The sequence below is a fragment of the Trematomus bernacchii genome, unplaced genomic scaffold (genome assembly GCF_902827165.1).
Source record: "Trematomus bernacchii unplaced genomic scaffold, fTreBer1.1, whole genome shotgun sequence".
NCBI classification, from domain to species: Eukaryota; Metazoa; Chordata; class Actinopteri; order Perciformes; family Nototheniidae; genus Trematomus; species Trematomus bernacchii.
In genome coordinates, this window is record NW_022987531.1 from 4,291,491 (window position 1) to 4,314,824 (window position 23,334).

General features: G+C 40.9%; 2 protein-coding genes across 3 annotated transcripts in view; one reads left to right on the forward strand and one right to left on the reverse strand.

Moving 5' to 3' along the window:
- Nucleotides 1–5,835: 5,835 nt before the first annotated feature.
- soul2 (heme-binding protein soul2) lies at nt 5,836–10,257 on the reverse strand. The gene is made up of 4 exons (XM_034122159.1): nt 10,089–10,257; nt 9,887–10,001; nt 7,560–7,710; nt 5,836–6,406 (listed from the first exon to the last, which is right to left on the reverse strand). Exons 1-4 carry the CDS (start codon nt 10,206–10,208, stop codon nt 6,232–6,234), a joined length of 561 nt encoding a protein of 186 aa, XP_033978050.1. The 5' UTR covers nt 10,209–10,257; the 3' UTR covers nt 5,836–6,231.
- Nucleotides 10,258–13,287: 3,030 nt separating this feature from the next.
- The window catches only part of ccdc85a (coiled-coil domain containing 85A), a 42,136-nt gene continuing 32,089 nt past the window's right edge, over nt 13,288–23,334 (forward strand). The window contains exons 1-2 of one of the 2 annotated variants that reach the window (XR_004555210.1): nt 13,288–13,585; nt 15,335–16,399. Coding sequence is in view for 1 of the 2 variants with exons in the window: in XM_034122171.1 (XP_033978062.1) it covers nt 13,364–13,585; nt 15,335–16,388 (1,276 nt within the window). In the remaining variant the exon portion in view is untranslated. The remainder of the gene's footprint in view (nt 13,586–15,334; nt 16,400–23,334) is intronic. The other variant, XM_034122171.1, reaches the window with a different exon arrangement.

The window sequence follows — 23,334 nt, forward strand, 5'->3', positions numbered from 1 at the left end:
CTCCGGTGAAGTATAAAACCTAAGATGGACCTGCACACACACGCACACGCACACACACAAACATCGCATTCTTAGAGCACTCTCCTCCACAGAGCAAACTCAAGAAGCAGACATCCTCCCTCAGGGCTGACACTGACTTCTCCTATCAGACTCCACGGTCCTGAAGAGGACACACACACACACACACACACACACACACACACACACACACACACACACACACACACACACACACACACACACACACACACACACACACACACCCAAGGGCGGGACAAATAGACATACATGGTCCAGGACAAACCTTTGTTGTGTGCGTGTTTCAGAGAGGGACAGAGGGAGAGTCCCATTTCAAAATAGAAGAAATGGGGCTTCGTAACTAAATGCAAAGCTAAAAATAGCAGAAAATACTTTCTAGCAAGTCATTCCTCATACAAGTTTCATACAATGAAATCAGTGTGATCATTTCCAACAGTTTCATGCTCATAAATGATTCAAGGATTCAAGGATCTTTTATTGTCATTCTGCAACACTGAATTCTACAATGGCATGCATGCAGTTGTAGATAATGCTACACACTCCTCTCACCTGAGTCCTGCTCTCTTTCCTGCATTCCCCCAGGCAAGTGACACAGCTTGAGGCTGGGTTGTCATGATGGACCCCTCAGTCTTGTTGATGAGTTAACCTGAGAGTTAATTTCCTGTGACGTCAGCCAAGAGCATGCTGGGTCGTGGAAAGGCTTTCTAGGTCTTACCCAGTTAGCTTGGCTCCACTTTCTGCTCTTTACCCTCTCCTCCTGTGCAGTCAATCTCATATAAACCCTGGATAAAGTCCAGAGAGTGTCCATTCCACACATTTAGCCTACAACAGCAGATGGTTTGTTTGAGAAGGTTCTAGCTTAGTGTAAATGCTAAGCTAATGTTTGAAAAATGCTAAGCTAAGGCAAGGGGTGGCAGCTGTTCAGTGTGCAGGAGGCACAACATGACCAATTGAAATTGCTGTCACATAGCCAGTTCACGAATTTGATCATAAACAACTCAGTCTTTTGCCCTTTGACTTTCTTAACGATCTCCTATCATGCTATTTTTAGGCATATATTATTCGTCTCAGATATATACAAATATATAAAAAACATGTCTATGATGTGTTTTGCTCAAAATACCACTCAGATCATGCATTTTAGACATCCCTCATATCCCTCTATTTCAGCCCTGTTAGAGAATGGCTGATTCTCTGCTGGCCCTGCCCCCTTTTGAGAAGCAGGCACACTATGAGGTCTGTGACGAGCAGGCTGTCTGCTCTGCTCAGATGCAGCTAAATGCTGCCGTGATTAAATGCCATATCATGTTCCAAACCACTTCAAGGATTATTTCTGAAACAGTATGGAGCTCAAATGCTTTTTTTCTTGCAGGTTTACTACAAGGTGAGTTCCTTTTTTTATTTCCTGCTTTTTTATACTCTCTCCAGTACAGGTTAGCTCTGACGGCCCGTCCACACGGCGGCGTGCGTTGAAGCTTCAACGCTTCTGCCCATTCACTTTGAATGGGGTGACGTCACACTTTGCCGAACTGCATTGTGGGAGCGTCGCTTCGCTTTGCTCGCGTCAAAAGTTGAGCAATGTTCAACTTTTGAAGCTTCGACGGAAGCGTCAGCCAATCAAATCATATGCCAGTACAAGCTCGAGCCAATCAAACCGCGTGCTTGTGTGTCCGGGGCGGGAGATTCATGTGATGGGTTGTTGGTCGAGCTTCAGACACGCCCGCCGGCAAGCTTCAACGCACGCCGCCGTGTGGACGCTGCGTGAGTGTTAGTGATGCTTGCTAATGTAAACAAAGACCATATTACGACCAAAACACGTTGCACATTGTTTCTGATAGCAACGTTTCTGATAGGGCCGTGGGTGTAAAGCCAGCCCACATTTCCGATATTACATCATATCGGACGCAAATCTGGATCAGCTCCGTTGTACCCCCGTTTTTAGAGATTTGGGTACGGAGGAAACGAGAGAGGGTTTTGTTTTCTGACACTTTGTGAGTTCCATGACATACCGGGGACACATATTTATGTATAAAAGACATCAAAAAGTGCTCTTTGCATCATAGGTCCCATTTAAACTACACTCCAGATATTACTTCTGACTCCTAGCTAACTAGCCGTTAACTTGTCCATTATTAGCTAATGATCTTTTGTTGCCCTTGATGAGAGGGGACGACATACCTGCCAACCCTACCGATTTGGGCGGTAGTCTACCGCTTTTGACATGTTTCTACCGCCTACCGACTTAGCTGACTTTCCCTACCAATTTTCAATCTTCACAAACTATAACAAATAAAAATGACACTACATAGACACTGGAATAGACTTTTGGCGGACTTCTGTGATCCCATCATACAAACAGTCCTCTGTGTTTCTGAAAGAGATGCACAAACAGAAACTAAAGACACACATTAATGGAGAGGTGGCAGAGCAAAGGGGCTGCCAGTGTTCCGGTGCCAGGGAGCAGTTGTGGGTGCGGTGCCTTGCTCAAGGACACCCCGGCAGTGCCAAGGAGGCAAACTGGCACCTCAGGCTACCAACATAATTTTTTTTGGTCCAATCGGAACTTGAACCGGCTACCCTTATCCAAAGCCAAGTACATACAGAATGAGCTACTGCTACCCGACCCACCACAGCTTTGGGTGCTACTCAGTAAAAATACTTTCTGTAATAGAATCAAAAAATCCATTCCATTTTGACTCTGTTGGATGCCTTTCTTATATCAGCCAAATGATATCCCCATCACACTTATAGTGAACAGCAGCACATAGGGTAGGTGTCCTGTTTAAGGGTCTGTGTCAAAAATGTGTCTTAGTAATTTTCTCAAAGACATAACCAGTCAAATCTGATTCTAAAGCGTTCCTTCCATCTCTTGAGGATTGACAGGCATGTAAAAGGGTAGATGGTTGAGTTATTAAGTATGAGTCACACTCCAGCTTTCTATAAAAGTGTGATTACATACCTGACGCACTGGGCCTGGCTTTACGCTATAGAAACGGTTGCCGTGGTGACTGAGAGTGTCCTTTTGAGTGGATGAGGGTCTTGTGCTGGGGAACAGTGGTATGGTGAGCAGAGCTTACTGAGCTTTCTATAGATGCTGTTGTTCTGTATCGCTCGTTCGTACTTTACATGGTAGAAAAACACAACACCATAAATCAACTCCAAATGTTATTTATAAAGCCCAATACCACAAATGACACATTGGTCTCAGGGGGATTCACAGTGTACAGAACATGAAACCCTCTGTCCTTGACAAGGATAAACTCCCCAGAGAAACGCCATATTTAATGGGGAAAGATTGAAGAACCCTCAGGCAGAGCAACAGAGGAGGGATCCCTCTCCCAGGACAGTACATGTCATGCATTTCCTATTAAAAAAGTGATACAATTACGATATAGACAATCAAAATGATAAAAATGTGACATATATATAAAGATGGATCCAAGAAGATGTCAAAGATATTGCAGGTGCTGCCAAAAATAATAAGATGGGCGTAACAGGGACTTATGATGATGATATAAGCATTCACACTGGCATCGCTTTCGCACTCACTAAAGTAACTCTATAATAATTAGTCGCCACTTGTATTTTTGGAAGAATTAATCTATTCTTGCCCATTCCTGTCTTTAGCACCTTTTTTTGGACAGCCTACATCTGCTATAATTATTATCCCCTCTCTCTGATTAATCACGAGTTTAAATGACTTGTATTTACTTTTTTCGAGGTAGAGAAGACAAATACACGTGCTGTGTTGTAATAGGAAATGCATAACAAACTGGTACACAAATCTGAGGTTTCTTTTACCTTAATTTATCATGATATCAATAATGTTGGTATGAAATTCATCAAAACTGCAAGCACTATCTGTTTATTACTTATGTGCAACTTCAAGAAACTGGCGTATGGTTTTCGAAAGAAAGGCCTTTCCTCCATACCCTAAAGTGAACGAGTGTACTTATTCTATCTTTTCACTGCCATCCAATTTATGGTAAAAATCAGAATCTCAGAAGGAGGTTTGAGTCAAACTTGTTAATGTTGTTTAATTTGCTTGAATTTTTTAACACGTTGAGGTTTCCAGATTAATGGCGAGAAATAACAAGTTAACCTTAACAGCCCAAATAGTGTGCCTTAAACACAGACTTAAGGGAGATTTTGAATGCAGGACTCATTCATTGTGGTAGTGGTATTCAGTACACCATAATTCTTCTTCCTCCTCTGACTGTCAAAGCACACATTTCCACACTTATACAACAGACTATCAAGTTATCTTATCAAAACAATTGAGCTTACCTAAAATAATTCATACATCTTTCCAACATGCTGGGACATGTGACTGCACATATTGTACTGAGCAAAGGCTTTGTGATAGTTCTAGAGGAAAATTGTCATATTCAGCCTGTTGTTTTGTGCTGCTCCTTACACACATGCTCTTATTTGTTGATTTTGTCTACATCACCATCTAGTGCTCAGTATCAGGCATCACAGGCTCCATTGCTAGTACTGGAATTCATCAGTGGATTTAAATGTTTCCATATTCACAATGAGGGTTTGGAGAGTTACGTTAAAAAAAAAATTCCATTATAAATAACCCTAACCCCATTACCTGTAACAAATATATATATTCTAATCTAATTATTACATAATTTAAGTAACCTGATTACTTTCCTTTTGGATTACAATGTAACCTCAGAAAATAAGAAAGCAAATTACAAATGTGTCCTCTGCTAAGAGATTTTATCGATGGGAAAACCTACCTTTCATTCAGCATATTCAGGCAGTAGCTTAAACACCAACACTGAAACACATGAGCACATACTACAGTTTTAAAAAGCAGAAATAAAATCTGAGCTGACAGAAAATGCTCCGTTTTAGTTTAATACACACAGTTAAGCTCACACACACTATTTTATGAACATATAGGATCACCTACTGAATTAAAAACAGAACAAATGAACAGTACAGCTGACAGAGAAGAGAAAACATCTGATCCTTTTACAACAAACACTATATGCTCTTTTTAGGTTTTTACTAACATTGTAATCCCCAATTTTAGAAATGTAACAGTAATCTGATTACGTATTTTTTGTTGGGAATACAGTTACCTCTCTTTCCTCAAGCCTGCTCCCAAGACAACTTGGCAGATTGTGCAACCACCCTTAGAATGTGATAAAAACAGAACTCATATGCATGGCAAATGGGTCGTTTGGTTATTGTCTCCAGTTCACGGGGTGTGAAGGTGAAAAAATGTAAATCACTCAAATCTTCTTGCTCTGCTCATAACTCCTTCAGGTCCATTTCTTCCTGCAATGCAGTCAAACCGGACTCCATTTCCATGAAGACATTCCAACCAGTCACCAGTTTGTTTTGCGGTGCATGTATATTATAGGAATTGCATTAAGAGCAGAACAATGACTTCATTGTAAAAGCTAGATTCTGGTAAATAGGATGAGCCATAATAATAATACTAATATATATACACAGGGAGCTGGTCTCTCTTAACAGATTGAAAGCGCTTCTTCATGACAGAAGCAGACAACTCTGTCTGTAGATGACGTTCCTGATTGTGACGACATGTTCTCTGTTCTTCTTTTGTCTGTAACTAAGATTGAGTTGTTAGACAAGTCAAATGCCTTCAGCTTTTGCACAAAGGTTTTAAACAGGAAGAAGGATGTAGTTGTCACATTTTTGTTTAATTGGAGAAGAGCTGTGCCAGGGACTTCCTTCAGGGCTGACATGTGATGAACTTTCTAATTAAATATGAAGGGAAGACTTGTGACATTAACCACACATGCACACGTAAAGCGTTTAAAACTGTTTATTGATTGTTTACAGCAGATATTTTTTTTTTATCAGAAACTATAATGATTAAAAAGTACATAGTGGTTAGGGTTGCTGGGAAATATCACAACATTCCTCAAATAGGTGTACAAGCATGACACCCTTTTCTGCCCTACAAACAGCATTCTCTAGACTTCATATAATCTCCTTGTTTGGTCCAGAACCCCCCCCCAAAAATACAATAACAATTTTTCATTGTGCATCCTTACCATTGAGGGGACAATACTACATTTATTAGTGTGTGTCTATTTCTGATACGTTTACTACACTTTTTAACACAAAAGTCTAACACTGAAGATCTTCATATAGAGGATGAATGAAGTGATACTAAAGGGACTATACAGTATGATGCACATGTTACTGGGTTTTGTCTATCCAGACCTCATTGTGGTGAGTAAGAGCGAAATAGGATTCATAGGCGGCCCCGGCATATCTTTCAGTGCTGAAGGTTTTCCCAGCTTTGCGCAAGCTTTTACAAAGTTCCTTTGCATTCAGTTTTCCTTGGTCGATGCTTGGAGTGCCACGAAAGACCCTTTAATATGATGCGGAAACAATGACACAAATTAATTGTTTTATCAAATACCTTTTCATTCACTATAAGGGTGTGTTTAGTTTTTACAATTATTTTCTGTTTTGATTTGCATACGTGTTATGTTATGTTGACCCTATGGTGGCTGACAAGTGCAAACGCGCTGCAGTTTCAAAAATGTTGCTAATGTAAAAATGCATATGTGCCAAAACACATGCAAATGAAGAAACATCTTCACCAACTTGACAACACATGTGCAGCATTTAAAAAACATTCACCAACTTGACCAAACATGCATTGGCTTTACAAAAAGCGCTGCATAAAAGAACTGCTGCAAGAAGCTCAAAACACAAAAAACAAAGAAACGGGGACGGTAAAAAGTGATGCATTCCGGAGCTCTTGTTGACATTCAGGGATTATAAAGTTAGCCAATTGTCAATTTCAATGGAAACTTACCTAAAATGTAAGTTTTTTTGGCTTATTTTAAAAATGTGATCAGATATCATTGCAGATCTTCTGTAAGCTAGCTTGCTAACCTAGCTAACCTAAATGCTTTTTGGTGTTGTCAAATTGGTAAAGGGATTTTTTCATTCTTAGCCACAGTCAATTAGGAGCCCCATAAAGGTTACATGTGGTAAGTTCTGAGTTTAAATAACACTTTTGTCCTATTTAGATTTGTTATCTAATTATGAACTATACAAATCTTACACATTTTTTTATTGTTTAATGACTAATATGTCCAATAATACCCCAGTATAGTGGTATATTAATGTAGGCCGACCCGGAAGCTAGCATTGTAAGAGCTACCTCGACAACAAGCGATGGGTTTTTTCCATTGGATTTTCATCGGTGGCTAACACATGTTTATGCTGTTAGAGGTTTTGTTACAGTTGAAGTTTAACGTTTTGCTATAAAAAAATTACATCACTGTTGCATGACTTCATATCACCACGGCTAAACTAAAGGAGGCTTGGCATGATGATTTTTATTCTCATTTAGCCACTTTAGAAACTGCCATTTTCAAGACAGGCTGCCTGTTGACTTTGAGACAAAGGAACCAGAAATGTTTAAATACTAACTCATTTTGGTGTTTAGGACTCATTCCAACACTACTCAATAGCAAAAATATTTTTTTTAAAAAGTCATTATTGTTCACCTGACGTAGACGTTGACTTCAGGTCTAATTTCCAGTTGGACTGATGGGTCAGTGATTTCAGGTATGTTCATGTCAGGAGGAACAAACCAGGATAGTGAGTACTCTTTGCCATTTGTGACATTGACCAGCACCGGCCAGGCGTCAAAGTGACCTGGAGGAGAAATTATAATAAGAAAATGATATGGAAAACTGCACAGCATTAGGACGTACACATGTTTGTCATCTTGTCAACAATTACAAAATGTGTAACAATTCCTTGGAGCTATTGATTATTTTGTATTGATTTAAGGATGCCAAGCTTGTGTTAAAACCTTTCATTCAAAGACACTTGGATAAACTAAACATTTTTTGCAAGACATTTGATGGAGGCAAACATCTCTGAGAGGTTAGACAAATTCAACAATATCTGGAGGACAATCTGCTTGATTTATTTAAAATTGATCTCTGGCCTGTTGTTCTTCTACCAATAATATACCCCGCCCATTTCATGAGAACCAGGATAGATTCTCAACACTTGAGTTGCCAAGTGTTCTTCTTGTTGTCTGCATTGGGTGTGTGATATGGTTTTCAAATGGCAAGTGAATCACTATGCAGTGAAATGTGATTTTTTTTTTAGATTCGACCAAAAGTGACATTTCTTTTTTAGTTCTGAGATTAAATTAAGTATTCTGAGAAAGGTTTTGCTAACAAGTGGCAATTTTTCCTCATACATATAAAATAAAATTCATAGTTGCTCATATCTCAAAAATAAATTCACATGGCACAAATCCTTTTCAGTACCCGATACCTGAAGCAAAATTATTCTTTTAAAAATGAACACAGTAAAGATACTATTTAATTGTTTATACATAGTGATAGCCCAGTTTGAATCAGTACTCGGAAATACTTTGGTCTTAAAATACTATGTTAAAAGTAAAGTCAGTAATTCTAACTGTTACTTGCGTAGAAGTGCACAACTATTATCAGCCAAATGTACTCAAAGTATCAAAAGTAATAATAGGGTGCAGAATGGCTCTTTTAACAGTATTATAGCATAATAATATAAATGATCCTGTCTTTGTCACGGTACATGTAGGAACATATTAACATTGTCAATGTAAAGCTTATTTAAAGGTCCCATGTCATGCTTTTCTGGTTATTACCCGTCCCCTTGTGTGTTATGTAGCTTTTTATGCATGTAAACGGTCTGCAGAGTCACAAACCCTCAAAGTACACCCTGTAGCGAGTAAAACTCTAACACAGAAAAGACCTGTTTATGCTGCCCCAGAACGCCTCGTTGGAGATTTCTCTTTTTCTTCCTGGGTACAGTGACGTATTTGGGTATAGTGACGTAACGTTACGTTACGTCCGCGGAGCCGTTACACACACACACTCAATCTTTTCTCAGCTGCAGCTCCGCGGATTTCTCAGCCTGAGACGTCTGGACGCGGCGAGGCTGTGAGTCTGTGTGTGAGCACACACACAAACTCCCAGCCAGGCTGCGGGTGTGTGTGTGTGTTCGGGCTGGTTTCGGCCTGGGTTTCGCTGTGTCTCGCTGTCTCGCAGACGGCCACTGGGCTCACAGGGAGGGGCAGGAGCTCCAACAAGCCGTTTAGGACAGAGAGTGAATACACATACTATACAGAGATACTGTATGAGAAACCAATGTGAGTTTGGAAAATTGCACAATATAAATCTATTCTAGTAGACCTCAACAATGGAATTATGATCAGTAGAAATGGCCATGACATGGGACCTTTAAGATACTTTGTAAAACACTGGGTCAACATGTAACACAATGCTAATTAATATAAGCTATCGTGTGTGTTATATATGTAAAAGGTAACTATGAGTTGAACAAAATTAAAAAGTTCAATATCTGCTTCCAGAATGTGCTGGACTGAAAGTTATTAAACATACTTAAATAATGTCAAACTAGTTCTTAAGTACAGTACGTGAGTAAATGTACTTCAATCCACCACTGGTTTTAGTAGTTTATTTACAGCACATGAATTGCCCTGGTTTATCAAATTTGCTTTTCATTTTATAGCTATTTATTAAATGTACTCTGATTTAACCACACCTGTATACACTCTGCACTCTGTGAATGTTGTGCACACTTCCCTCAGTAACAGAGATAACCCAAGAACATTCACAAAACAAAGGGTGCTGGCCTTCTCCGTTTTCTTCCCACCGTGATACTATGTCTATAATGTATTTTATGCAATCGTTAGATATCTTGCTTCTCCTGAGGCTTTATCTCTGAACATTTCAGCTCAAAACTGTGTGATTTTGTTAAGCATTCTTTGGACAATAGATTAGTAAACCACCAAAGACATCTGACATACCTGTTAGTGCCACACTCTTCAGCCTCGCACTTGCAGCAATCAGATCAAACGCCGTAGGGTTGGGTATCTTGGTTGTAATCCATGCAGTGGCAACATACAAACGCTCCTCAAAGTCCTGTAGACAATATCAATTGTTTTTAATAAAACTTTAGAGAAAGTGCAAACACCAACAGTTTGTGTGTGAACTGCGCTAACAACCTACCGTTGTTTTATTAACAACTGTGAATTGGGGGCATGGGCTGCCACGGCAATACTCTGGAGCTTCCCATTCCTGTCCTCCGCAGAGCGGCACCAGAATCAGCAGGGAGGGTAACAGCTGCATCCTCTCGACTCTCTAACGTTTCTTCACAGACGCAGCAGCAGACACGCTCCTGCTCATTTATACTGAGGGGAATGTCCCATCACAAGCAACCAGTCCATCAGGTCACACAGGCCCTGCCACATTGTTCCTCTTCCAGGCAGTCTTGGCCTCACTGTTTGTTTTGGAATGATAATGAAAGTGTCTTCTCCTTAATGATTCATTGTTTTGATGCACATTACCAATTCAATGAGGACTAGAACTTCTCGATCTATAGTGTATAGAGCAAGCCCCCAAGTGAGCTGAATCAGAGAAAAGAATCAGAAACCGGTTTATGGCCTCATACAGTACTTGTTAACTTACTTGGCAATAAACCTGTTTCTGATTGTTTCATGATTCTGAAGCAACATTTTGTTGTGGCCAAACAGTGTCGGAAATTCCATGTCAGTCCATAACGTCATTGGGCCGAAAAAGCCTTTTTTCCATTATCAGCATAAATCAGCAGATTTGTTTTGCTCAAAGTTAAAAGATGAAGTCTTAAACGTTGTTAAAGTCAAATCAGTTGTAATTTCCCCTCCGCATTAATTAGACTGAGCCGAGACGTGACACTGTCCTGGCGGAGTTTGTAGGCGGGAAAGTGAAAGGGGGAGGAATATCTGGGTATATTTCATAGAGTCAGGCAATATTTGCATCATTTATATGAAATATGCTCAGTGGTGCACAAACAGGGCCCACGTTTTGATCAGCAGGACACTCTCTACATACTAACACCACTTTTATAATAGTTGAAGTACAAATGCAATCAGCAGGGTAAACAGCTTAGATAAACCGAGTAGGGAGACCAGGGACAGTTGCAACACTTTTTGGGCTTTTCCCCAATAAGTAAAAAAACATTTACAATAGGATAGCCATTTTGCTATATTATACATTATCAATATGTCAGCTACTGAAACAATGTATTTAAGATGTTTTTATGAAATAAGTACAGGTTGGAAAATGTATTTAAAAAAACAAACTCAACTGTTACAACTGTCCTTGTGTACAGGGACAGTTGTAGCACATGCCAGGCACGGTTGTAACATGTTAATAACGGTTACCTTTTTTCACACTACATGACAACAAATAGGGAAAGCTGTCAAATTCTAAGGCAACAAGATTTGAATGGGGTTTCACACATCCTCCAACAAACAATGAACAATGAACAGGATAACAGATAACACACACAGCATCATCCTCTGTGAAGGATTAAACTGTTCTCTGAGAGGTGATTCTACCTTAATTATGTAGACCTGCCTCCTTTGAGCTGAGACCATGATATAAATCAGCTGCCTCCATCAGATAGTCTCTCAAAAGCATCTCCTGCTCTGTTGAGAACACCTTCTTTGGTGTCCAGTAGCTTACTCTTGGGGGTGTTTGTGATCCCTGACTCTCCAACCTCAGCCTCTTTGTATGGAACCGGTACAGGGTGACATGGCATATATCCAGGGACTTTGCCACTTCCCTGAATGATTTGCCCTTCTCAACTTAATTTGAGGCCCTCTGCAGCAGAGCAAGTGGCACTCCCCTGTCTGTCTTCCTCTTTCTGACATTTGGCATACTGTAAACACACACACACACACACACACACACACACACTTTAGGCCTATACTGTACAGTATTTTATTCTGTTTATTTTTACAGGGACAATGCACACCAATCAACAATACAACTGTATGCTTGAATGAACAATTGATCATTCAAGCAAATGTGTCATCATTGTAAATGTGCCATGTTACAACCGTCCCGTTACAACCGTCCCAGGACCACCAGTCTTGCTTTCACCCCCTGTGAACCTGCCTGATTGCTAGCTTGACCCATATTTAGCTAGTTCTATTTGTAGCTTACAAAACAGTGATTCTAATAATACTAGTTTGGATTCCTAGACATTTGAACTCAAGACAGTATCCAAAAAATACATCATATAATTTTAGTTAATATTTTACCTCAGAAACACACTTTTGCCGATATCTTACGCGAGAAATTCAAACGTGGCTCCTTTTTTTCTCAGCGATCTTACCATCTATCTGCGCATGTGCAGAGTGAGTTTCATCACTCCAGCTTGTTTGTGATTGGAGATATTGAAGGTGTGACAACCGACCCGTGTTGCAACTGTCCCTGGTCTCCCGACCGCATCACCACCGCTAAGATCTTTTAATTTAAAGACAGCTTATATTTTATTTGTATCATTTCTGAAGCTGCTGTGCACTTCTAAATACAATTTGTGTGCTGGAACTTTGGCCGGTATAATAAAATGTTAAGACTTTATTGATGACCTTTGAGGCCTTGAGACGCCTGCCCCTCAGAGGCATTCCTGTCGGTCGTTCCAAGGTCCCGAGGAGAGCAGCGCTGCAAAATGTCAGCTCTTTTAAGTCACTTTTTTTGAGAATTGCCTTTATGTAATTTAATTTTTAGTCTTATTTTATTTTTCATTTATTTTTATTCTATTTATTTTTGTTGTATTCTTTTATGTGTTTTACTATATGTTTTTATGTTTAGTTGCTTTTGTTTAATTCACTTGCTGTCAGTGTATTTTAATGTTAAACCACTTTGCAACTATGTTTTTGCCATATAAATAAAGTTTATTATCATTATTATGTTTTAGTAATGGCCGGATACCATCAGCAGATGGCGCAACCCGATAAAAAAGACGTTAGGAGAGAGGTAGAGGGTGAAGGAGCGAGAGAAGGGAGATTCTTTCCTCCACACTAACGCACCTTCTCATCCTGTATATACACCTGCAGCCTCCCCTTGCAGTCCTCCTCCTCTCCCTCCCCTCCTCCTCCCCAGCGGTCGGGCAGCGGTAGTGCGTACTGAGCAGCGGGAGTGCGCAAAGGCGGCCGGCATGCACCTGGAGAGAAACCGCCCCGCCAAGCCGAGCGAGGGCACAGCCAGAGCCGCAGCAGTGTGCGGACTGAAGCTCTAACAGCGGGGAGAGCAGCAGCAGCAGAGACCCGAGCGGAGACCCGAGCCGCAGCATGGGCGAGGCTCAGTCCAACTGAAAACGATGTAAATCCACGGACGTAAAAAAAATGGGTGGGTTGGTGGGAACATAAGTAGGATCAGAGTTATCCCTGTCAGGCTTGGTTTGGTGTTTCCGAAATCCACCAGACTTTTTTCCCTTGCCAACCTCAACTAAAAGGATGGAGAAAGGCGCGCAGGTGTCCAAAAGCGCTGAGAGTCCGGCGGAGGATATCTCCAAAATCAGCGACGAGGAGCTGCTGAAGTGGGGCAAAGAGGAGCTGGTGCGGAGACTGCGGAGGGCAGAAGCGGGGAAGAGGAGCGCCATCGTGGAGCACGGCAATCTGATGCGGGAGGTCAACCGGAGACTCCAGCAGCACCTGAACGAGATCCGTAGTCTAAAGGTGAGCTGGGTGTGGAGGTCGGGTGGGGCCACGGGGGGGGCCACGGGGAACCATGGTCTAACTGGTTTCTCACTGTTGTATACAGGTGAGTGAGCTGTAATGGATATGCTGAAATGCTGATCTGGATCTGCACAGTGGAAGATGATAAGGGCCACATGTGAATTGTTTTCCTCAGATTTCTGACTTTAATATCAGAATAAAACAAATCAAAAAACACTTTTGGTCAGATCCAAAAAAGGAAAATCACATGTGGCCCTAATCATCTTCTGTAGCTAGGGCATGATCATTAAGAGAGGAAGCAATCTGAAATATGGCCTCAAAAGGGCAAAATGGCTGAGGTGGAAGAAATACTCAGACCCTTTACTTGAGTAAAAGCAGGGCCGTCCCTGGCCAACTTGAGGCCCCATGCAAAGTTAGATGATGAGGCCCTCTGTTTCGCCAGCGTCGGGGCGCAGACTGAAAACTCATCTCTTTCGACTCCACTTCGAGCGATAGAATTACTAACAAATAATTACTAACAAAGCACTTATATACTAATAAAGGCCTGGTTTATCTAAAGCCAGTTGAGTAGCACTTGAAATGTTTTGGCTCTATGAAACCTGATGTACATATGATTCTGTTTTCTTCAAGTTTGTATCTTCTTGGTCAAATGCACTTATTGTAAGTCGCTTTGGATAAAAGCGTCAGCTAAATGAAATGTAATGTAATGTAATGTACTTCAAGTATCAAACATAGTACTCAATATGCAGAGCAGCTTCTTCACAGTATTAAACCATATATTATATTTGAAATTTTAGTTTTTTAATGATGCTGTAACCAACAAATACATGTGGTGCCAATTGTATTTCCTCTTAAAAAACTGGGTATATAAGTAATACAGTACTGCATCATATCATTTATCATGTGTTTTTATTTTCATAAAGTAGCTAGTATGAGTCTTAATTAAATGTAGTGCAGTAAAAACTAAAATACTGCTTTTCAAAAGTAGTTTGGAATAGGAAATACTCAAGTAAAGTACAAGTATGTCAAAATAGTCCTTAAGGATGGTTCTTGAGTAAATGCAATGTTCTAGCCTTTCCAATGTCAGGTTTGCTGTTTTTTCTGTGTTTTATATCATAGTAAATCAGTATGTCGAATGACAACAATTATGTATTAGGGCTTGGGAAATGGAAAACAAATCGTATCCCGTAATCATAAGATGATTTTATATTAAATCAAATCAAATCAAATCAAGTTTTATTTATAAAGCACATTTAAAAGCGATTTTTGGTCGAGCCAAAGTGCTGTATATGTAATAAAAACACATTACTACAATCACAATAAAAGACAATAAATTACAACAGATATATATAAAAAATAAAAAAAAACACAAGGAAAAGTCAGGAGTCGTGCTCCACTCTAACTAGAAGGCCGTAAATGGCAGTACACAATATTTATTATTTTTATCATTGGCGATTTTACAAACACTTAATGAACGTATTAAAATACTGTAATCACAATTAAGAAAATGTGGGATTTTCAGCTCCTGCTTTACAAATCCCTAAGCTGTGCACATGACAGAAAACCTGGAAACATGACAACAAATATATACTTGCTCTGAAAAACTACTGATGTAGTACTGAGGTAGTAACGGCCCTATTGGTTGCGAAGCGGCATGTGGGATTGAAGAATTCAAACATTTAGAAATGTGGATATCATCACTTACTTCTGCTCTGTGTGTGCTTCTTTTTGTGTGCCAATGTTAACCAGGACGTGAACCAGAAACTGCAGGAGGACAACCAGGAGCTGCGGGACCTGTGCTGCTTCCTGGACGATGACCGGCAGAAGGGAAAGCGTGTTTCGAGGGAGTGGCAGCGTCTGGGCCGCTACAGCGCCGGCCTGATGAGGAAGGAGGTGGCCATCTACCTGCAGAAGCTGAAGGAGCTGGAGCAGCGCCAGTTGGAGGTCATCCGGGAAAACCTGGAGCTCAAGGAGGTGTGCCTCATGCTGGAGGAGGAGAGGACTGCGGCCGTGGCTGGAGGAGTTGTGGGGGGGCACGGAGGAACCGGGCGTAGGAGCTCCATTGACAGTCAGAGCAGCTTGTCTCAAATGGGTGGAGGTGTCCCAGCACCTGGCCTGCTGCGGGATGTAGGCGATGGAAGCAGCACCTCCAGCGCAGGGAGCACGGACAGTCCAGACAACCTCAAACCCCCCCCCCTGGACTCCAACACCAGTCCTGGGTCAAGATGCATCTCTTCGGAACACCACCGGAAACCAGGAGATGTGTGTGAATCCACAGGAAGGAGGCACAGCTCCACCCCGGAGTACTACACATTCCCCCAGTCGTGCCGCCCCCGAGGGGGATCCCTCACTGACTTGGACCCTCGTGGCCTTCGGAGTCACAGCCAGGAGAAACACAGTAAGTCTCCCACCAGGATACCATGTGACTCCAACCCAAAACCCCACAGCTCTGACCTACTAGCCCACAAACAGCTATCTATGTCAGGGCAGGCATCACCCGGCCGTGGGAAGAACACCGCCAAGTCAAGCCCAGAGCTGGGTCAGAGACACCGCTCAAGTCACATGGGGGGGGCATGCTGTGGGAGTCCGGAGGCCATGCTTGCAGCGATGGGGACCCCAGAGCACCTGAGGAAAGGGCGGGTGATCGTGGGTAGTCCAGAGTCTATACGGCACCACCAGCACTATCAGCACAGCCCCGGGATGGAGCACGGTAAGGGGAGGTTTAGCGGTGGATCCCCAGGCAGGGAGCAGAGGAGAGCAGCGGGAGAGGAGATGGCCCCCCACCACCATAGTCTGTACAACGGTAGGCAGAGGGTAACTCTTATCTTGTATTTAATTCATTACTCATTCATGACCCATTACCAAGAACATTTAGAAAAATACACAAGTTATAACAGCACGAATCTGGACTGATTGAGTCACAATCACCTGGCTTTGAAACAATGGAAATTAATTATACTTAGCTAGCTTCCAACAAACTAACAGAAACCCACTATTTATATTTATGCCCTGGCCTTAAACCAAGACCTGAACCAGGTCTGTATCCATGCCAAGTGAGAATATGCCACAGTGACCCACCAGCACAATAGAGACATTCTCGACCAACAACTCTTGTGCAAGAGGTTTAGTGGAAATACATATTGCAGTGAAATACTATTATCAGAAAAATAAAAAAGTAGACTTTTCGGCCAGATAAACCAATTTAGTTGACTCTTAATGTTTTTCACACTTAACTTGACAACAGTCCAAACAGTAATCCAGAACTGAACTCTGCACCATCCCCATGTCGCTTAAGGCGAGACACGGCAGGCAAAAACATCGTTTTTCATGCACTGGTCAATTTTGAGATTTTGTGCTATTTTGATTCTATAACATGTTTTCTTTCAGGCCTTTGGAAGGAAAACGTACAAAATACACATTTAAGTGTTTATTTTACTATAGTTTTTCTATTTGCGTCTGTACATTTCTCCTAAATTCACCAAAAGTTAGCATTCTAATGTAACATAAAGTACCGCGACCGCTGTTTGCACCATGTCATCAGAGATATCGTTGGAAAGCTCCGTCTCTCCTGCACAATCTCATCATTTCCTTTGTATCAGCAACCAATCGTGAAAGTACAAAGGGGTCTTAAACCAAGAAACGAAATCTCATTGGCTGGTGTCAATTTCTGACAACGTGATTCGTTCAGATGCGTCACGTGGTGTGCTAAAACACTTCCTGGTTAGCTTTCCGCTAGAAATTTAAATCTCAAAATGGCAAAAGAACGGCGAAAAAAACGTTCACAGAGAAGATGACAACAATTGTCACTAGCACGAAGCAAGGTTATACAAAAAACAAAATGACCCCGAACATGGAATACCTTCACGGAGTGCGTCGAGGCGCAAGCTGTCATCCAGAGAACAGGAGGGTTTAGCTAGCGCCACACTGCAATCTTTAAAGGTCGTTTTCTCAAAATTAGTTTTTTCTCCTACTCTGAGTCCGAGATTTCCACTTCAGTAGCAGTTACATACACCAAACCTTCCAGTTATATTCCTATCAATATTATGAAGGCTTTTACTGAAGGGTTTGTTCATATATCATTCATAGCCTGAATTATATAACATTGTATACCTAAAAACATGGCGAAAATTGATATTTTAGGACAGTATTTTCTGATTTATGGAGTGATAAAAAGAGATATCCAAAATCCCTTCTGTAAAAGCCTTAGATACTAATATGACTACAAAATGAAACAAGAATTTTGAACCTGGCTTTATCCAAAGTTCAGATTTCGGTTCCTGAAATGTGTGAAAATATGCGCATATTTAATGAGATAATGGCTAATTTGCACATTTAAACATGCTATTTCAGAAAACTTGTAATACAAAAAACAATTGCCTTATTATAAGTAATTAACTGGAGAGATTTCTAGCTGATATCTTTAAGTTAAGAAAATTACCCTATTCACCTGGGGTGTCTCGCCTTAAGAGTTTGATTCTACCGAAACCTCATACATGTGAACATACAGATGAGCACAGATTAAGAGGCAGCTACATTTCCCACATATCTACAGATCAACCATCTCCATGAGAACTGAGCTAACACCATCAGCTGTCAAGACCACGAGATGCAGTTAAAGATTCTGGAAAAAGCATATGAAAATAAATTGACCTTGATTAGATAATTTGCCAAGGTCTTTTAAACTAATAGCTTTTTCAGGAAGTGCCAACACATGCAGTTCACGGAATGGCCACTTGAGGCTGGCTGAGCCATTCCCCATGGTAAAGTGCCCAACTTTAAGGCACAAATCAACCGTCTCTACAGCTCATATCCCTATTAATGACAACTGTACGGTTGGTGAATTTTTTGTATGATTTTTTGTATTCTTTATTATGTCAAGGCTTACATTTTCTCAGGACCTGACCACTTTGAGTTACAGGGGAATTTTGTCTGGAACGCTTGCTGTCTGCCATATCACCAGTTGCCTCAACTCCAACAAAGATGTTAATTTTGGGATAGTCAGGAGTTTGTGTAACTGCCAACATGGCGACGCCCCTAGTTGCCAACTTTTAGCTACATAACCACTCTACATAATCCTATGGGTGATGTAAAGAATAGACACAGAATCAGTATTTTATAAATCCTATGGTTCTAATGTGCGCTGCCCCAATCATAGATGATCTTCGTTTTATGTACGAATGGAAAGACAAGGTCAAATTCACCCAAATGTCAGAACCTCAACTATGCTCAGACCAAGTTTAGGAGACAGAATTACAATCAGACACATTGGTGTGTACTCTTCTGTGTGTTTGTAAGCAGGGGAACGTGGGTGATGCAACTCTCCAGAGCGTATGGGTTACATATGTACGCTAGGTGTGTGTGTTTAGCCAGCAAGCACACACACATACACACACCATTGTGTTTGCGAGCTGTACACTTATTTTAATTAGAGCTCCTTTGACAGTAGCTCCACATTTCTGATATGTTGAAATATTTTCCCACATGCACAATATTGTAGGTTTTATTTTGACAGCAGAAGACACATTATGTGATTTTCTGAGCTTTTAAGCCTGAATTAATTTTAGTGGCATGAAATAATCTTAAGCAGTCCCTTGTGACGTGACAAAAAGCTGTTTATCTCGGTTCATGTATTTTTGAGTGTTTACTTTGAAAGTGATGATTTTGACAAATGTACGCGTTGTGTCCAGGGTCCGTTGGAGGGTAAAACTGACCCTTTACTCAAGTAAAGGGTCTGAGTACTTCTTCCACCTCAGCCATTTTGCCCTTTTGAGGCACACCAACTTACTTTACCCATCTTTCAAGTGTACACAATACTGTGATTTAGGATACAACAATCTCTGTTTTAATTATACAATCTTTCACAATAACAATGATGCATTTAAGAGACAGTTATATTTTCAGTCCATTTCCACAGAAAAAACACTAAAAGAACAGCTTATACTGGCTGTTCTATAACAAATATGATTAGTTTCACTAGAATTTGATCCAGTATGAAATGTCATATATCATTTACATAGGGAATCAACCCTCAATGACCCAGCTGAAATACTGTTTGCTAAAAAACATAATTAACCATGTAAATCATATTAATTATTTACTTTTATCAATATAATCAATATACACATTTTAAGCTTTATTGTCCAATCGTACCAACTCTTAATTGGGAGACATTACCTCTTTAAGAGACAGGTTTGGTGATGTGTATTGCTTGTTAATGCATTTGCTCTATCATTGGTTGTTTTGCATACATACATTACATAACCCTAACCCTAACCATTGATGTTAGACGGTGGCTTATCAAATAGAGGAATAGCCTTTACCCAAGTGCTTATCAAAAGTGCACCAGAACTTCACACAATGATAAATATTACCTTTACTACATTCATCTGCTGGTGCACCAGAACACCCCCCAGAGTGTTATGTTGTCTATCCTAAGAACTGTTGACACTCCTTTTAGTCTTAAAGGAGAGGTGTCATGGCCATTTCCACTGATCATAATTCCATTGTTGAGGTATACTAAAATAGATTTATACTTTGCAATTTTCCAAACTCACATTGGTTTCGCATACAGCATCTCTGTAAAGTATGTGTATTCAGCAGTATTCACTCTCTCCACTAAACGGCTCGTTGGAGCACTTGCCCCCCCCTCCCTGTGAGCCCAGTGTGCTCCGATTGGTCAGCTCGGCCCCTCTGTTCTGATTAGTCAACCACCAGAGAGGCTCCACCCATGTCTAACAGTGCTTTTCTTCGGCTCGCTCTGAGCATGGGTGTATAATAAGAGGCTCTGAGCGGAATATCAGTCTGATGGCGTCGGTACAACCGTATATGTTATACGCTAACTAACCGAACTGTACCTACAACTGTATTTAGGTGCACTTGTGGAAACTGCGCCATGATGCCTACCGAAGTGGAAAACGTCTGTTGCAAAGAAATTAGAAAGGTGGCCTAGCTGACAGTTAGCTGCTAGTTAGCTGAAAACACCAACAGTAGATCACAACATTCTATGCCAATATATACACCATACACACCCCGCAGAACCTCCATAACATGTACAGATTCGATTATAGACCTTTGAGGTGTAGAACGGAAGAAGAGTAAGTTATTTTTACCTGTAATAAACTACTACTGTGTTTGATGAAAAATCAAATCATGGTTTGCTATATATGAATGATATGTTATAGGAGCAAATAATTCAGGGAAGAAAGGATAGGCCTACTAAGTATTTTCCATCAAACTTTATTTTTAGAAATGTACAAAATGAACATAAATATACATATATACACGGTATATCATCCATTCCTCCCCGTTGTCGGCATCTTGCCTATCGCAGCCGGGGCTTTTTAGGACGAGGCGTCAGTGTGGTAGTCCCGTCCCCGTCATGTATTGCCAGGATCTGGCTGGACGAAATCAAATGCAAATCACAAAATATTAGAGAAACTTAGTTGTTTTAGATTCGTTAGTAGTAGTTGTGGTAGGAGTGTGGATCTATCTAATCCATCTATCTAATCAACACAGTAAGCTTGCCAGCTAATATGCTAACCTAGCTTTTTTGTTTACCTTGGTAGCAAACACGATATGAACGGTAGCTCGGAGGAACGGCAACTATAATGTAGTGTAATAAAACTACTATGAACAAAAGCTAGTGGTTCATATTAGGCTAGCAATAACGTGTTTATAATTGCAATCTTATACGGGTAGTCTGCTACGTTCGGTCATTCATTGTAACTGGCATGAATACAATGTTTTCCGCTAGCATGTATAGCTAGCCTCGTTAGCTATACATGCTATCAGCGTAGCTCGGAGGAAAGCCAACTGTAATGTACTGACCGTACGGTAAATCACCCGGAGTATACTGTCTATGAGTATTTCGTGTGTGAATGCAGACATTCTCCTGCTATGAGATACATGTATGTAAGGCCATCTGCTGATATTAGAGTTGATATATGGAAACGCTAGCAACTTAGTTAGCACAGTTAGCACTGTGTCAATGGCTTAGCAGTCTGACACACATTTACACATTTAAACAGTCTTGTTTGATAAATACACAAATAACAATGCAAACTTACAGGTTGTGTACCCGAATCTTCCCCTGCTCCAAACGGTCCAAACAAACTAGGAATAGCATCGTCCTTCAGTTTCAAATGCTGTGCATATCCGGCCTCAAACTGGGCAATGTTTTGGAAGCTTTCGTCTGTGAAATGCCGCGCACACAGTAACGTTCTTCGAACCTCTGAAGGAACAGTGTTAAAAAGACATTTCAACCACTGACTTCGTCGTGGTTCTTCCGTCGGTAGGACTGACAGCTCAGATTTCTCCTCACATTTCAGGAAACAGGTCCTTGGCATTGGCATGACTGGATCGATTGTGAACTGAACCAGAGCTTCCAACAGTAAATGTTAGGCTGGCAGAGGGTGCGGCCAGCGCCGCTGGGTGTGGCCATAGCTCTTCCGGATTGGTCCATTTTGTTCCGGGTACCGCATGACATCATGCCGTACCCGGAAGAATCAAATGCACAGTGACATATCTCCAACGAGGCGTTTTGGGGAGGTATTTTCTGTGTTCAAGTTTTACTCGCTACAGGGTGTACTTTGAGGGTTTTGACTCTGCACACCGTTTACATGCATAAAAATCTTCATAACACACAAGGGGACGGGTAATAACCGGAAAAGCAAGACACCTCTCCTTTAATGTAAAGTTGCAGGACATATTTTGGCAACTGTGGCGGTCTCCATTTAACGCAAAGTTGGTGGTTCAAACCCAGGTCACTGCAGTCAATATGAAGTTGTGTTCTTCAAAGACCCTTCACTCCAAATTGCTCACGGTGGCATGGCCAACGATTTGTGAATGTTTGAATGTTAGTCCAATGTTTCCCCTAGGATGGAGTCATAGCAGCGGTGCTAAGGCACGTGGGCCCAGCATAATGTGAGCGCGGAGCGTGTGGAATTTTTTAGTGTGTGCACGTGCGAAGTGCGCCACCCCAATTTGTTTCTATGTGTCTGCCAGCACAAGAAAGGCTCTTGAGGCCTAGTACCAGGGCTGGTTCAAGCCAATTTGCTGCCCTAGGCGAGATTTTAGGCGAGATTTTATATATAAAGAATAAATGAAAAATCTCTACAAAAGACAAATACACTACAAAAACAGAAACTTATTGACATAGATAATATACGTCAAAATGGCTTCAAATGTATTCAGTATTGTATGAACATGTTTGAATTGGGGGGTGGACGTCACATCCCCTAGGCGGGTCCGGGGGTATGCCCCCCCGGGAAGATTTTTGAACATAAAGTAAAATGCTTCAATCTGGTGCACTTTGAGCACACAATTACTAGAGACCTGATCTAGGGGGTACAACTCTAAAACACCCATATGAAAAAGATCGGTTTACATTTTAATAATCAAATAAGTATATGAACATACATAACCAATAACCAACCATAGCCAATAACAAATAAATGTAACTATTTTATTTTTGTTGTTCATTTATATATCTTATTTTACCTAGTTAACATTTATTTATTTATGTATATTTTTGTATCTCTCCAACTTCAAACGATATTTTTGGTTTACTGTCCTATAGTATACATTGGAATGGTTTCAAACCTGTTTTTATTTATCCTAATAATTATAAAGGAGTGCCTTGGAAATATGTGTTTACATAATTTAGGAAAATTAGGATGAGCGCCAACGGTCAAAAATGTTTTTTCCCCTCCCAGAGCTACCAGCGCAGCGCCCCCCAGATCTGGCGCCCT

What these genes read in the sequence shown, in the direction of transcription:
- soul2 (XM_034122159.1), bottom strand. Translation starts at nt 10,208, where the DNA reads ATGCAGCTGTTACCCTCCCTGCTGATTCTGGTGCCGCTCTGCGGAGGA. An exon ending in GAAGAGTGTGGCACTAACAG is followed by an intron (nt 7,711 to 9,886) that starts GTATGTCAGATG and finishes TTTCTCCTCCAG; the next exon opens with GTCACTTTGACGCCTGGCCG. An exon ending in GAAGTCAACGTCTACGTCAG is followed by an intron (nt 6,407 to 7,559) that starts GTGAACAATAAT and finishes ATCATATTAAAG; the next exon opens with GGTCTTTCGTGGCACTCCAA.